A 15,885-nucleotide genomic window follows, 5' to 3' on the forward strand; every position below is an offset into this window, starting at 1 on the left:
GTGATCTGAGCTGAAAGTTCCAAAAAGCTTGGAAACAGTCAGAATGTGCTGAGCATAGTGCTTTTAAACCAGTGTTTCTCAACCTTGGCAGCTTGAAGATGTGTGGACGCATCTTCAAGTTGCCAAGGTTGAGAAACACTGTTTTAGACTGTAAGATTGAAGCTACAGAAAATCTCGCTGCTTATTCATCTGTAATTTGCTGTTGGTGTTTTTCTGCCTGAAGAGAAGGCAACAAGGCTTTAAGTAGATCAGTGAAAACCATACCTGTGAATCATGCTGATGTTCAGGTTGCCTTCCACCTCTTGAGAAAGAGGTTCTCTCTACCCAAGGCTTCTTCTGAGTTGCTTGGGAACTGACGCTTGCCCAACTGGCGCCCACTGAAAGAAGCATCACAGAAGTTTAAGGAAAGGTACCATGTGCAAGAGAAAAATATGTAGAGAAGACACACAGTACTTTTTTAAAGTACAAAAAAACCACAACCCTCCATGCCTATAAGAAAGCAAGCTAGATGTTGGATCCAACCAGCATATGTACTCATATAATTAGCTTTCTTTGCCCCTCTACATGGCTACACCTTATTGCAGAAATAATATGGATTGATAGGGAGCAGTCTGTCTGCAACTTTTCCTTCTTTAAAGACATTGAGCAATCTTAAAATATATAGCTCCCGTCCTCCGTTTGTTTTTGTTTTTCATGTACGATGTATTTTATTTCTGTATTTTCATTTGCAACACCAGGGTACAATGAGGATCTCAACTTATTTGCAATCCTTATGGACTAATCAGTGCAATCTTGGAGAATGTGTCAAAAGAAAAAGAAATGGGGGAAAGAAGAAGCAGATTACCAGTAATTACTAAAATGTTAGGACCTTTTTCAAATGCAATCCTGACACTACTCACAAAATATTTTAAGGGCGAAAGCTGGACACGTTCAGAAACAATCCCACAGTGTTTATACATGATTGCAATGTGGAAAGGATGAAGAACTTAATCAGTTAAAAGCATGAACAGTGACAAAATGCATCAATCATGTGCGCGCACACACACACACACACACACCACAAAACAGCAGATTTGCAAAGCCAGGAAAGAATCGCTTTATTTTTGAAACAGAAACTTTACCTGGATGTATGGACGATTCTTTGATCTAAAAATTAAAAAAATAAAGTTGTAGAGGTTATTTTCAACGTACTTATTTTGCATCATGCCTCTCTTTCTGCTCTTGGGCGTTTCGGACGTCTACCTACGTTTGTTCCGGCAGATTCAACACTCCTGGATATGGCCGCCGCAGCCTGGTTGCTGTGTTTAGGGCTGCAATAGCCGCTGTCGCTGTCGATATCGGCTTCGCTGGCCCCCTGCTCGCTCGAGGACTCGGCAGGGTGTGAGGCTCGCCGCCGCCTGCCCCTCGGCTTCCAGTGCGGGGCGCTCACGCTCTCTGACAGGGATCTGCTGGCAATCTCTGAAGGGAAGTCTGCGGGGTAGAGAAGAGAAGAGCCTCAAGAGCTGGCAAGGCTTGAACGGGTCGCTTCCTTCTTGAGAAAGGATGGGTTGATGGCCCCGAGGACGAATTTGGCGAAACGTTGGAAAAGAGACGCTGACTACAATATCAGACTGGGAAACCAAACTTGTAGCAATGGCTAAATTTATTTATTTCATTACATTTATTATAGATTTACTAGAAATTTATTTTATTAAATTAACAGTATACATTCAGAACAGATGGTGGACTACATCCAACTAAGAATGGCTCCTCTAGATATCTTAGGACACACAACAAGGCAAACTCAGACTCTCAGAGTACGGCTTTTAAGGGGGAAATAATTGATGTAAAGAAAGTAATTAGAAACAATTTTAATGTTTAAAAATATGTTCATGTAATTATCAGTCAGGTACGATGGAATTTAAAACTATGCAGTTTCCCAATATTGTTTTTACCGATTTTTTTCTTTTAATTTTTTTTTGGTTTCCTTTCTTCATGGTTATGTGCATCTATCTCTGGAACAATGGTAAATGGTGGTATATAAGTCTTTTAAATAAATACATATATAAATATCAATATTAATACCAAGTTTATAGTTTTGCAGAGATGTCTAGTTTTTTAAGATAACACAATAAACACAACATAGTTGCATACATTTAATCAATTGATCAATTAATGAATTTTAAATTTTATGATAATTGTAAACTTTTTATTTACTGACATTTTATTCTTATCCACTACAGTATGTCTTTTTTCAATCTTTTTTCTTTTATGTAGCTATTTATTCTGTTCCTTCAATTGCTTTAATAAATAAATTATAATAAAACAAAACAAAACTGTGGATTGTAAGTTAGAGAAAGGTCACTGGATTGGGGAAGAATGAAATTTGCTTATTTTCAGGAATCATAGACATTCTTCAGTATCTAGTACTGATCAGTTTCACCTGCCTATCAGATTTTTATTCTGTTTAATTTTTAACGATGTCTCCTCTCCATCATTTTCTGGAAGAATCAAGTGATCTCTGTTTCATACAATGCTCAGGATACCATGGTGGTTCCTAAACATTAAATAATACATGTGAAAAATAGCACCTTTTCTTCATGTGTGTTGCTATCTAAGACTCAGTAAGACTGAATGAAAAGTAAAGCAGTTCCCTTGATAAGCAGCATAATATCTCGCTGTTCGTCACCGAAGACAAATTCCTTGTATATATTTTATACTTGGTCAGTAAAGTATTTTGTATTTGTATTTGTATAACAGTTTTGAAATATCACAGTTTGACTGATGCAAATGTGACAAAAATAAAAAAAAAGAAGAATCAGAAACTGACTCCAGCCCAGAGTTCAGTATAGAAGGGTTATCTAGTCATCTAATCAAGCTTCTATTTCTTAAAAATAGCATTTTAAATTGTACAAGCAAAAGATTTGACATATTATGAAACTTAAAAACATTATTGCCATACCTGTTTGCTGACAAGCATCCACCAACAGGACAATTTTGGGTCTGTTCTCAGGGCCTGAAGCGCTTGTCTCCTTCTGGATAGCAACGTTTTTCACTGGAGGCCTTTTGCTCTTTATGTGAGGCTGAGAAGGCTGCAGCTGATGGAAAGATTAGCCAAGCAAACAGATGAAGCTAATGGACACGATTTAGGCCAGTCAATTAAAAAAAAAATGATAAAAAATATGTGAAGAGCAACAATCAAAGATCTGTAGACATGAGCTTGTTACTTCTGCAACCAGTTTATGGTATGTTAGTATATGCCACTCTTAAGTTTTAGACTCCCATGACTATTTATAACCTAAAATATAACTGATTTCTGCATAATGACACAATTGCGCTTCCTTTGTTCAGCCACTATAGCACATGAGCTCACAGCTGAAATTCAAGGACAGATTGTTTAGCAAGTGAACTGCCCTGACACCTAGTGTCAAGGCATTGCTAAGTGACCTGTAAATCACATTAATCTCTTGTGATCTCTGCCCAAGAGATGAAAATTAACAAGTGGAAAACAATCTGGGATGGCTGAGAAGGATAATGAGGGCCGCACAAATACTTAAACTGATTTTAATACATTCTGAGCATATGTTAGGTAGCACTGAGAGCTAATGGCCATTGTAAGCTGCATTCATGGCCTTCTGGAATAAACATGCAAATTCTGTGACTGAAAAAGTGTATCGCTGTATGTCTAACCTCATTCTATGATTTGTTTTAGATAGAATGATGAGAATGTCTTATTTAGGAGTATTTGGGACAGAAATATTAATGTTACCATAGAAGTCAATTTTTAAAAAATGCATCAAAGATGCATCTGAAATTAGGACAATGATACTTTTTTGTACATCTGTGTATGCTATGTGATTTTAGGCAACAGATGTATAGAAATCCTAGATCTACAATCCTGTCTCCAGCTGTGCATATGAAATACAGAGGTCAAGAGAATTTGTGTTTTTAGACACAAAGCTACTTGAATTTCTATTTTGGTTAACAAAAATTACCAAAGAGAAAGTTCAGACTGAATGACAGTTCTATCATTTTGAGAAAAAGTCAATCTGCTCAAAATACTTAGGGAGAATATTACCTTCTCTGCTATGGCGCCTCCCCTCTGGAACGATATCCCCCCAGAAATCCATGTGGCTCCCTCCCTAATGATGTTCCGGAGATCTTTAAAACATGGCTGTTCTTTCAGGCCTTTGGGTAGGGTAGTTATGGAGCCCTGTCAGTGTTGTCCAGACACGGCTGTCCAGATGCTTTACATTCTTTGTTTTCTGTTTTATATTCTGCAGCCAGGCAGCCTCCAAATTTAATAAGCAGATTTGTACCAGCTTTCTAAAAAGCTTTTCGTGACTTAATTTCAGAAAAATTTTGGAGACGTACTAACATTCTGATATTATTCCAGAGCCTCTTTGGAAGGCTAGTTTTAAAAACTCTAACACCACAGTAATCTGATGGCAAAACAAATGAAGGGGCAAGAAATAGTTTAAACTGTACCATCTTCTATTGCTCTGGCAGGTAATAACAGAATGTTACAGTATATGTAGTGTACATTGGCAGTGTCACACCAAATGGAATGATGTGATCACAGCTCTTGGCAAAAGCTGTGTACAAGATATTAGGAAAAACTATCCATTGCCAATAATATAAGCACAACAAACAGTTGGGCACTTCCAAAACATATTGTCCAGCGTAGGGCTGTAGGAACTTTTTTTTTTTTAAAAACTTTTGATGTGAAAAACCTCTTGCTTTTTACATCTATTTTTCATTGCCACCCTAACAAGGTACAAAATGAAAGGGTAATGTACCCAGCAGTACATTTGCGTCTGCCTCGCTATTTCTCACGGGTGGGTCGTTACTGTTTCTGAAATGCAAACGAGCTTACTTTTTGCACCACTGACCCTCTGCTGGCACTTCTGCTCCTTGGGCTACATAATGGAAAGGCCTGGCTTGGCTGGGCTGGACGATCTGTGCATTGTGCTGTAACTGTATTGATGGCACTTGCAGACTGAAAGGGTGCAGAGTAAGGTGCTGGGAATGGATGATAGAATCCCATGACTTGAGTACATGGTGCTGGCATCAGTTGGTAATAGGTATACTCAGTGGAAACTGGTGGCTGAGTAGATATAATGGGATAAGCAAGATATGGCCCAGCAGGATTTGGGTTGGGCTGTTGCCACCTGATGTCATTATTATACAGTGGAAGTTGTCTGAAATAAAAAAAAAAAAGATCCAGTTAGGTCTGCAGATGTTTCCTATAAAATCAGTTTAAAGATTTTGCAAATGCTGTTCATCCTTTGAGATTTCCCTATATTCATAAGTGTCAGCCCTTGTAGGTAGGCCAGATCAGAAACAGATACTGGGGTCAGGGAAAAAAATGATAAAGACTTTTTTAAAAGGCTGGAAGCCTTATATGGCCTTTTCACTGAGAGAAGAAAAGACTGAATTGATGATTTATGAATTTGGGGATTAAAAAGGGTCAAAGAGGAAGGGGAAAGAATAAGATGGCAATTACTCGATAGAAAGAAGGGCAGAAGTCATAATTTGGTTTTCTTTTTTCAGTTCATTTCTTTCTTATTTTCTCTATATTTTTTCTTAATCTTTTAATTTTGTATACTTTTATTGTGCTGAAAAATTCTAATAAAAAAGTAAAAAGAAAAAAAAAGAAAACAGATACTGCAAAGACTACTAGAACTTTATTGTTACAGAGTATAACAATGGAATCTTGAAAGCCTCCTAGACTTTCCCTCTACCGGGTAGAGTTTACCCCCTTTTATACTATTGATAATCAAAACAAAGAGGTTTTAAGACTTTCTCAAACTAAATAACTTGTCCCATAACCATATTGTTTAACAATTATACAACTTGATCCTCTGCAGGTTAATGCAGAAGAAAGCCATAATGAGTTTAGTGCACTTAATTTCCAAACATAAAGAGAAATGCATCTTTCATTTTTAGATTTTCCCAATATTTCAGAAAGCAAAGCAAATTAGATTATCCTGGTTCAAACAGAGACATCCTCTAAAGCAGCAGAGTCAAAAAAAAAAAAAAATCAACTCATACTGGTGTTTCGAACATACAGATTTAATTACCTGTTGGATTGGTTTTCTTGAACAAATGGGTAGCACGTAATCAGGTAGCTGGGAATAGGAGTTGCCTCCACACCACTGATATTTCCATTATCATTAGGCAGCGCCATAGGCATCACCAGTGAATCGGGGCCCTTCTTCTGAGGAATGAACGGTTCTACTTCAGCAGACAATTTCACATTCTTAAAGGGAAAAACAACATGGAAAGGATTCTTCATACTTAAATGTGTCTTAATGGTTCAACTGTATCTGAAGTTTTTCTTTAAATCTGTTGTATGTTAAAGGTAAGCAAATTATTTAAGCGATATGAATCATTATCAACAGAATACGCTTGAGATCTCTATCATCACAGAACACTGATTTTTAGCAACAGGCACTACCTAAAGCTGGCTTTGGTACCGACAGTGCATTTATTCTTCATTATTAATATTTATTCATGTATTTTTACAGCATTTATGTGCCATCCAATTGTAAGATTAGTTTTTACTATGCCAGAAAATTAGCATTCTTGGCTAACACAGCAAACACTTCAAATACGTTTTAAATACACAGGTAAGTTTCCAGTGATATAATTTGTCAGAAGTGAATTTTGTACACTGTAAATACAGCTTGGATTACTGACACACTCAACAAATTAGATTGCCTAGCAGACCTGTTCCTTTCTCTTCAAAAGAATGGCAAGTTACATGCTAGCAGCCTCCGCCAGTTTAAGACCAAAGATTTTAGCTAGAAAACCATTCAAACTACATTTCTTCTATTCATTTGTACGTTTACATATGGTTAACATATTGCATCACCAACTAACCATATGGAATGAGTTCACACAGCACTCTTAAGATTAACATCTGGTTAGCTATTCTGCATTCCAGGGTATTCTGCAAACCTAACCATTATGTTCATTAAGCCAACCAGTGACAATTCTTTCATTCTCTATTGCAGAAGAAAATAACAACTGAAGCTGAAGATTTTCATTATTAACTAAAATCATTTATAACTAATTAAAAATACAGTATCCTCTATAGAAGGATAATTTTGTTAAAGCTAGTATTACAAACTACCTTACAGTAATAGTAATTGTTAATGTAAAAATACTGGCTTTTCTTCCCATCTAGCCTTGTATCAGAAATAACGCCACATCATTTGTGAAGAGCGTATACATAGTTTCCCAGTTGCTGCCTCCAACAATGGTTGTTCCCAAACCAAATCTGGATAACATAAATCTCTGTCCCATTTGGTGAGCACTTCATTCCAGGACATGTCTAATGCTAAGAAACACTGTAACTGGACTGTCAACCTGATCTATAATTACAGAATCCACTCCAGCAGAAAACATCCACATTTTAAAGTACTGAGACAGTAACCAGAAAGAAGGTGGCAGCCATGCCGCTAAGGATAACATGCTCAGCACACCTAAATTCAGTCTTATCGAAAGTATAGAAATACTATGACAAAATTTAAACATTTATTTACACAGAATAAAAGACAAGATGAACCCAATTAAATTCAGAATGGAAAACCATTTCCTGGGTAAAACATACATTCTAGCTGATTCCTTTAATCGTCTTATTTGTAAAATACATAAAAGCATTGCTGCAGAAATATATTAAATCTATGGAAATACATCTATGGAAATACAAAAATAATGGATTGAGTTTTGCTACTGAGGTTTTAAAAGTCATTTAAGGCAGTGGAAGATAAAGTACAGGTAGTCCTTGAGTTACGACTGCCCTTGGGACTGGGATTGCCGTTGCTAAACTATGCAGCTGTAAAGCGTGACGTCATGTGACAGCATCACTTAGGAATGGCAATCCAGGCAGTCCTGGTAGTTGTCGTAACCCAAGACGCACAGGTCATTAAGCGGGAAGTGGAGGGAGTCACAGGTAAAGTGGGGGGATGTGAGGGAGGCCTGACGCAGGCCATGCCTGAATCAGTGGAGGGGGTGCTTGGTGCAGCATGAGCTCAGAAAGGTTGGGGAATGAGGGTGTGGGGTGCATGCAATTGCAGGGAGGATGGGGAAGAGGGCGTAGGATATGTGCATGTGTGCAATTTCAGGGAGGCCAGGGAAAGAGGGCACAGGGTGCATGCAATCGCAGGGAGGTCATGGAAAGAGGACATGGGGTGTGTGCATGTGAAGGGGGGAAGAAGTACACAGTGCGTGTGAGCAAAGAAAGGCTGGTGGGGAGACTTACCCCAGTGACTTGTGACCTTCCTTGCCAGCTTCCCATTGACTTTACTTGGGGGAAGCTGGCAGGGAAGGTTGCAAATGGTGATCACATGACCACGGAACACTGCAAATGGTCGTAAGTGTAAGCTGGTTGCCACGCACTCAAATTTTGTTCATGTGACTGTGGGGGTGCAACAGCCAGAACTTCGAGGATCAGTCTAAGTCCCTTTGTTCAGCACTGTTGTAACTTTGAACAGTGGCCAAACAAATGGTCATAACTTGAGGACTAATGTTTCATAATTTAATTGTCAATTCAAATTAAATAAGGGCTTGAATTAAAAATTAGAACTGCAACAACTGTTAACCTTTATTACTTCTAGAAGATATAAGCATAATTTTGGAATTAGGAAACCAAAAGAAGGAATTGTAACACTGTAGCCAAGATTAAAACCATTAAGGACATGTTACCAAATATAATATACAGTGTCGTCGTAAACCGTGGTTAATCTAAAACTGAACTGAAAACAATCAGATAAAAGAGGAGGATTCAAATAACACCCATAAAAAGAGTTTATCCTAACATGTGACTACAAGCCTGAAATGTTTTTATTTGGGTTAAGTTACCTTTTCTTTTATTTCAACATCTGTGTACTAAGCAGCTTATAATGCAATAGTAATTTCTCTGCCTTTGATGTTTCTTCAGAGAGAGATGTTCCTGTAAATGCAATATATACTGCTGGGCTACATTAAATTAAAGGAAATAATATATATCTACTCTATTGTTTGTGCAGAATATTTCCTTTCAAATCACAGGGTTTCAAGACTTACGTGGCCTTCATTTTAATTCAATAAGTGTAAAACTCTTTATATCTGCTGTACTCTGCCCAATTTTCCAACACATTGTGCATAAAGGCGTCTTTGTTTTCTATGTAAAAGCCACTGTACTCTTTAACAGCTGCAGAGACAGAAGATGACACTAGCAGGAACAGACTGGTAAAGTTAGTACACTACAAAGTACAAAAAATGAGTAATGGACATTTATTCTCACCCAATAAAACAGAAGCCATGCCATGCCTCAGCCAGCGCAGCACTAGCTGAAGGGGCCCAGTGTTAAAAACATAAGGCAGATACATACAAGTTATGTTTTGAACAGCAAATGAAGCTGCAGTTACCCTGGCCACTGACTGGAAAGGGAAGGCTCTGTGAGACTTTTCATCTCGCAAGGATTTGTAAAATATCTGCCAGTTTTTAAACTGGGAGCCTTCTACCAACAGCTTCACAAGACGTCACACTTTGGTTATTTTCAGAGTAGCTTTGAAAACACAAAAACAGCTGTGGCTATAGTTAGCAAACTCTAAGCAATATAATATTAAGATATGGCAAATATGCAGGCTAATTAGAAGTTAGCACAGGCAGCTTCACCATCTTGCGTAAGATTCTGCCTTAATATGTGGCAGGCTGTGAATGTTTTTGAGCAAAGTTGAGAAGTGCCACATTTTCTGGGAAAAAAGTTCATTTTACAACATGAACACAATGAACAAACTATACACATTACGCTGATCATCTTGAACAGATATAATGCTAATAGAATAAAATATAAAAAGAAACTTCCCCCTTATACATGCTAAGATTAGCTTTTTACCATGTTTACCAAACACTACATTAAACATCAACACCTCCACTGTTTTTCTCAGCTGTGTGTGTATGTATGTATGTGTACATACACATATATACATATACATATTCATTCCTGTTTTATTAAAAGGTTCTATGTACAATTTTCAACTCAAAATGTGAATTTATTTGAATACTGTATGCCATTTAAACCATACTATTTTACTGACTTTCAATCTGTTCAACTACTTTTGACTGTTGGAAAACATTTTCAGACAAGTATGCAGGACATACAATTGACACTGAGCTTTAAAAGTTTTGTTTATGAAAAGTCAAATAAATGGACTACATAAGACCTCCCTCAGTTTAGGGCATCAGAAAAAGGATATTTTTTAAAAAATACTTCAGTGTTTTTGAAACAGATGAAGTGCTGATGACAATATCCTGGAAATTTGGTTTAGAAAATATTACAGATTTTGGGGAGGCAGAGCCCAAAATATTTGATGAACAAGAAATCAAACAAAACAGATACATTTAGATAAAATAAGGGGGGGGGAAGCAATATTCCAAGGCATCCTCTGATAACAAGCTTATTTGGCAGGATTTCTAAATTACTGTTTAATGGCTCTGTTAGGAAAACTGTTTCTGCTACTTATTCAGTATTGCCTGAATAACATGCTTGATAAGTTGAGGTGTCAGCAAATGGCATATAAAGCAAGATTGCACAGGATGCCCAGTGCCTAATTTTTCTTCAGCTTAATCCAAACTGATGTACTTCAAACAAGATATGAGAATTTTGCGACAGGCCATTTCAGAAACACATGTGCACCTGTACCATGTACTAATCACTTTTGATTGATTGCCTTTGAGTCAGTTTTTGACTCCGGGCAACTGCCTGGACAAGTCCCTGCAGTTTTCTTGGCAAGATTTTCAGAAGTGGTTTGCCATGGCCTTCTTCTCACCAAGGTTGAATGTGTATGACTGGCCCAAGGTCACCAGTTGGCTTTGTGCTTAAGGTGGGACTAGAACTAATGGTCTCCCGGGTTCTAGCCTAAGAAACCACTACACCAAAGCTCGCTCTCAGTAAACACTTTATCTGCATAGAAAACCTAAGTTTTCTATGATGTAGCAAGGTTTTTGCAGCGTAACAAGGTTAATTGGAACACTAAGGTTTCAAAAAGCCTCCCGACAAGAGACACATTTAGAATGAAATTATAAAGAGCATCTTAAGCATGCTGAAAAATTAGAGTCTCTACTGCTCAATAAGAATGTATTTTTTATTCCTGTACATATATTGGAGCTGTTAAAGAAAAGCAAACTATCGCTGGATCTTTCAAACTTCCTAGCTGAAAATCAAATGATCTCAAAATGAACATTTTTTTAAAAAAAGAATCTTAACACAAGAACTATTGAATTATATCGGATGATAGAAAAGAAACCCTGGTAAGAAAACAAACAAAAATGCATAGGTTAAATGCTTGATATAATAAAGAAAGGGAACCAACCATCCCAAGACCCTAATGGCTTAACTTTCAAGAGGATAAAAAATAATGTGTACTATGAGAATCTTAACACCTGTGCCAATATAAGAAGTCAATTTAGAGTGTAATTAGTGTTGTAAGATTAGGTTTACTGCTGGGGTTCATCATACGCCCACAGTCACTTGTCATGGTTGATTGAGACATAGGGGTAGATAGGGATATACTGAAAACAAATTACAAGAATGAAAAGTCAACTTTTTTTTCTTGCAGAGGTGTAACTACCTCCATCAGAAGGGCAAAACACTATTGTTCATATCTTATGACTGCTATGCTATTTAAGTTTCCATTTCCCTTTCATTTCAATATGTATAATCATGATACCTAAACTTTTTTTTGATGGGAGATTCATCAGGGGAAGTAATGGAGAAAATCTAATCTCTCTCTCAGCCCCCATGTTTTTCCTCTTCTACAACAATCCAAACTCAGTTATTACAATTCGGACACAAGAATCCTGAAAAAAAGACATGAATAAATATAACACTCCAAGCAATTGAGGAAATAATTTCATTGTATGGTTTAAAATTCTTAATTCACAAACTTGCCCAGAGTGCTGCATACACAATTCTTTTAATTAGTACTAAACAATTTCCTAAACGTTACAGAATACAAATAAATACCTTGTTAAAAAGAAAAACAAGAGTATACCTCCTTCAAAACATTACCTCTCTTAAATTAAAAGTAATCTCAGCAGATGATTGGGCTTGGAAAACTAAATAGAGGTAGGTTCCTAGAGTATGATATGATTATGATGTGAGCCAAAAGAGTGTTTACAGGTATTTCAATGGTGACTGGTGAGTTAAATCAAGATGCAACCTACAGACAATTTACTGGGAATATGTAAATAAGCCCGCACAAGCAGCAACTTTAAGGATGCAGTCCTATCCTGGGGATCTGGTACTTAAGACATTCAGGGTCAAGTGTTTAATTTCGGCCTTGCGTTATACTGAAAATTCAGCATTTGTGCGGTTCTAGTCTATAAACGCTCCATCTTCTTTACAACCATCACCACTTCAGCTAATTTCCAAGAACGCTTTAAAACTCTAATTAGATTTCAGCAGCACCAGAACAAGAATCTGTTTTCTGCAATCTTGATTTGTATCTCACCAGTTTCATAAAGTGATATTTATTAGAACATGTTATAGAACATATTGCCCAAAGGACTTATGTACTTCAAGAAGACATAATGAGCAGTGGAAATTATATCTTAGGCAAACATGCTTTTAAACCACCAACTTAAACATCTCCTGCAATTTGTTCTCACATGGAACAGGCTGTTTCAAAACAAGGTACAATATAGGACACGCATGACATTTCGCAATAATACTCCTGACTTTGCCACTGGACACTAAAGACCACATTGTGGACAACAAATGGTTACTTGGTATCAGTTTTTCAATAAATGTTATTATCAGCCTGAACAATACATTGCAGAATGAAGGCCTCTTCTTTGAAGGTTATGGATATAATCTACTATGCTGGTCCTGTAATCCATTAACATGAAATATTTGTTTGTTGGCTCTGTACATTATGTTGTGGCTGTCACACAGAAGTAACCATGCACAAATTGACCCCAATGCTAATTTTATTTCAACAAAATTTGCTTCCAAGTAGATCAAACAGACTGTAAATACTGTCCACCTATTAATTCACCAGACAAGCAGGCCAGAACATTTGAATCCAAACCAGCTTTGTTTGGATATGTTAGTAATGACTCATTAGTCATTTTGAACTTTGGTATTCTTCACTCACTACCATCATTGTTCTAAATTTCAAGGTGACTAATTTATTATAGTTAAGAAAGCCAAACATTATTTACTGATCAGATCCCTATGCTTTTAACTATATCCCTTATGTTAACTACTACATAAACCGACATGCTGATCATCAATTAGCTTGGACAGATTCTCTCAGCTGAACAGAAATGGAACAATTCCCCTTCTCTATCTTCAAAATATGCTTCAGAGGGTTAGGTTCTGCTGCCTGGGAGAAGAATAATTATAGGCAGGACCTCTAAAAGCACAAGATTAAAGAACCTGATCTGCATTGACCAGTAGTAGCACATCATGCCTTTCAGAGCATTTTTCCCCTACCCTGGCTTTCACCATTTACTCAAATAAAAACTTGCCTTCAAACTAAGTATCTCAGCCCCCACATTCTTCCTCTTCTATAACAATGCAAACTCAGTTATTACAATTCGGACATGAGAACCTTGAAAAAAGACATGAATAAATACAATACTCCAAGCAATTGAGGAAATAAGCCTTTGGATTTCATTATATGATTAAACATTCTTAATTAATTCACAACCTTGCCCAGAGTGCTGCATACCCACTTCTTTTAATTAGAACTACTAAACAATTTCCTAAACATTACAGAATACAAATACCTGGTTAAAAAGAAAAACAAGAGTATACCTCCTTCAAAACATTGCCAGAAGTGTGTATATTTATTAACTAGATTTACAAAGCTGCCCACGTCAAACAATGTGACTCAGGGCAGTATACAACAAAAAATAAACAATAAACCAAAACTTCCCCCCCAAACCATATAATATTAAATATATACAATATATAAATATAAAATACAAAATGGTGACCAAGCACCGAAACAACCAATTAAAAGGGGACTAGGTGAGCAGAGTTGGGGCCTGTTGTATATTTCCGGGTGGGATGGGGATTGTTCCATAGAACAAGGGCAGCAACAGAAAAGGCACAAGCACAACTTGACTTTATACACCTAAGACCTGAATACGTGTTATTTACAAGTAACTGCAATTATAAAATTATCTCCAGTCATTGACCAAGCAGTTTTATATGGATTTATTTGATGACCTGAATCACTTACTAGGGAACCACATTTTAGCCTAGTGTGTGAGCACAGCCTATGTGCTTAGTTTATGGTTCAGAGTACTGTGCACACCCAGCTGGGTTGACTGACTAAACCAAGGTTCAATTAACTACAGATAAATAATTGATGTGACCATTGTGAAAGAAGTGTCCTACATCAAGCCTGTGAAGGTTCATTTAGCCCAGCGTTAACTACTCAGTGTAACAGCCTCTCTCTAATGCTTCATCTTCAAATTTGGATTCAGCCTCCAGCTAATCTCTTGTGGGCCTGAAGAGATGTTTGAACATACTATCTGCCCAAGAACCATTAAAATAAAAAAACAGCTATGGAAGTCAACAATTTTGGGTGGGGGAGGAAGACATTCCTCAATGTTCCTGAAAGTCATACCTCCACTGAAGACCATTCCACAAGGCTGGCCTTAATATTTTTAAAAAATACACACATTTGTGCTTCTGTATACACCCATCCAACACATAGCTTAACCTGATGCTAGGGATACAGTCCCAGACATTCTTCATTTTCCCATTAACTAAGAGTATTTTCCCTGAGCTTCATACTAACATTTCCAAAGAGCAGATGTATGATATAATGCACAAAAACTTCAAATATTATCTTAAATTTAAAATGAGAAAATAGAATCCTGCAGGACTATTTTATAACTGGAAGGAGGCTGAAAGTAAGGGACAAAATTAGTTGTCACAAAGGACAAATTATTTAATATTCAGGCAAATGTGCACTCATTTCCTGGTTTAATAAACCATGCAAATACAGTTGATATGTTTTACTAATTATAGGTGCTGTTAAAGGGTATTCATATATTTGTACACAAAATCCCTGGAGTGAGAGACAGGTCTGTTTTGTTAAACAGAACAAACGGCTATGGAAGTCAACAATTTTGGGTGGGGGAGGAAGACATTCCTGAAAGTCATACCTCCACTGAAGACCATTCCACAAGGCTGGCCTTAATATTTTTAAAAAATACACACATTTGTGCTTCTGTGTACACCCATCCAACACATAGCTTGCCCTCGACGAAATTCCAGGGCAAAATCTGTGCCCCCGAATATTCCCAGCCTCCTCTTCCCACCCTCAAACCTGCCACTTAGAAGAGGTGGGGAAGGCTCAGTTCCTGGAGCCGTAGAAGCTGCTGGCCACCCAGCTCTTTAGGAACACGACTCCTACGTTGGGAGCGTTTATACACCTCTCCAGCAATTCAGCGACACTAGTCCAGGGGCTCAGCCTCAAGGAGGTCTCTTCAGCTCTCTCTGGCGGACGCGCACCTACCCCAGCACCAGAAACCTGGAACCAGCCTCTCCTGCTGCTTGCCCGGCTAATTCTTCCTCGCCCCAGGACAGGAAGTTGATAATTCGCGCAGCTCAAACCCGACCTTCCTTAGCAAGCTCGCCAACGCGGGAGAGCTCATATATCCTGGGAAACTCACCAGGGAGCAGCCTGGGCCAGCCCCCCCTCCCCGGCCGTACCCCCGAAGTCCCCTTCGATCATGTCCCCGTTCGTTACGCCAGTGCTACTCACTCACATGGCAGCTCGCGCCAGGTCCGAGGCATTGGCTCTCCTGGTCGTTGTTACTACCGCTGCTGCTGCTAACTCAGGAGCCGTACCGAGAGCCCGGCCCCGCGTCCCTCCGGCCTCGCCCGCTTCC

General features: G+C 38.0%; 1 protein-coding gene across 2 annotated transcripts in view; it reads right to left on the reverse strand.

The window, feature by feature from the left end:
- Window positions 1-15,885, reverse strand: part of SECISBP2L (SECIS binding protein 2 like) — a 30,540-nt gene that overhangs the window by 14,017 nt on the left and 638 nt on the right. For both annotated transcript variants that reach the window (XM_088148576.1, XM_088148577.1), the window contains exons 2-7: window positions 6,063-6,241; window positions 4,856-5,180; window positions 2,942-3,077; window positions 1,247-1,470; window positions 1,122-1,146; window positions 265-377 (exon numbers count right to left, since the gene is read on the reverse strand). In XM_088148576.1, the coding sequence (XP_088004702.1) occupies window positions 265-377; window positions 1,122-1,146; window positions 1,247-1,470; window positions 2,942-3,077; window positions 4,856-5,180; window positions 6,063-6,241 (1,002 nt within the window). The remainder of the gene's footprint in view (window positions 1-264; window positions 378-1,121; window positions 1,147-1,246; window positions 1,471-2,941; window positions 3,078-4,855; window positions 5,181-6,062; window positions 6,242-15,885) is intronic.

Source organism: Python bivittatus, unplaced genomic scaffold (genome assembly GCF_059951505.1).
Source record: "Python bivittatus isolate LINGU-HERP-01145 unplaced genomic scaffold, Pbiv_v1 ctg000530_np1212, whole genome shotgun sequence".
Taxonomy (NCBI): domain Eukaryota; kingdom Metazoa; phylum Chordata; class Lepidosauria; order Squamata; family Pythonidae; genus Python; species Python bivittatus.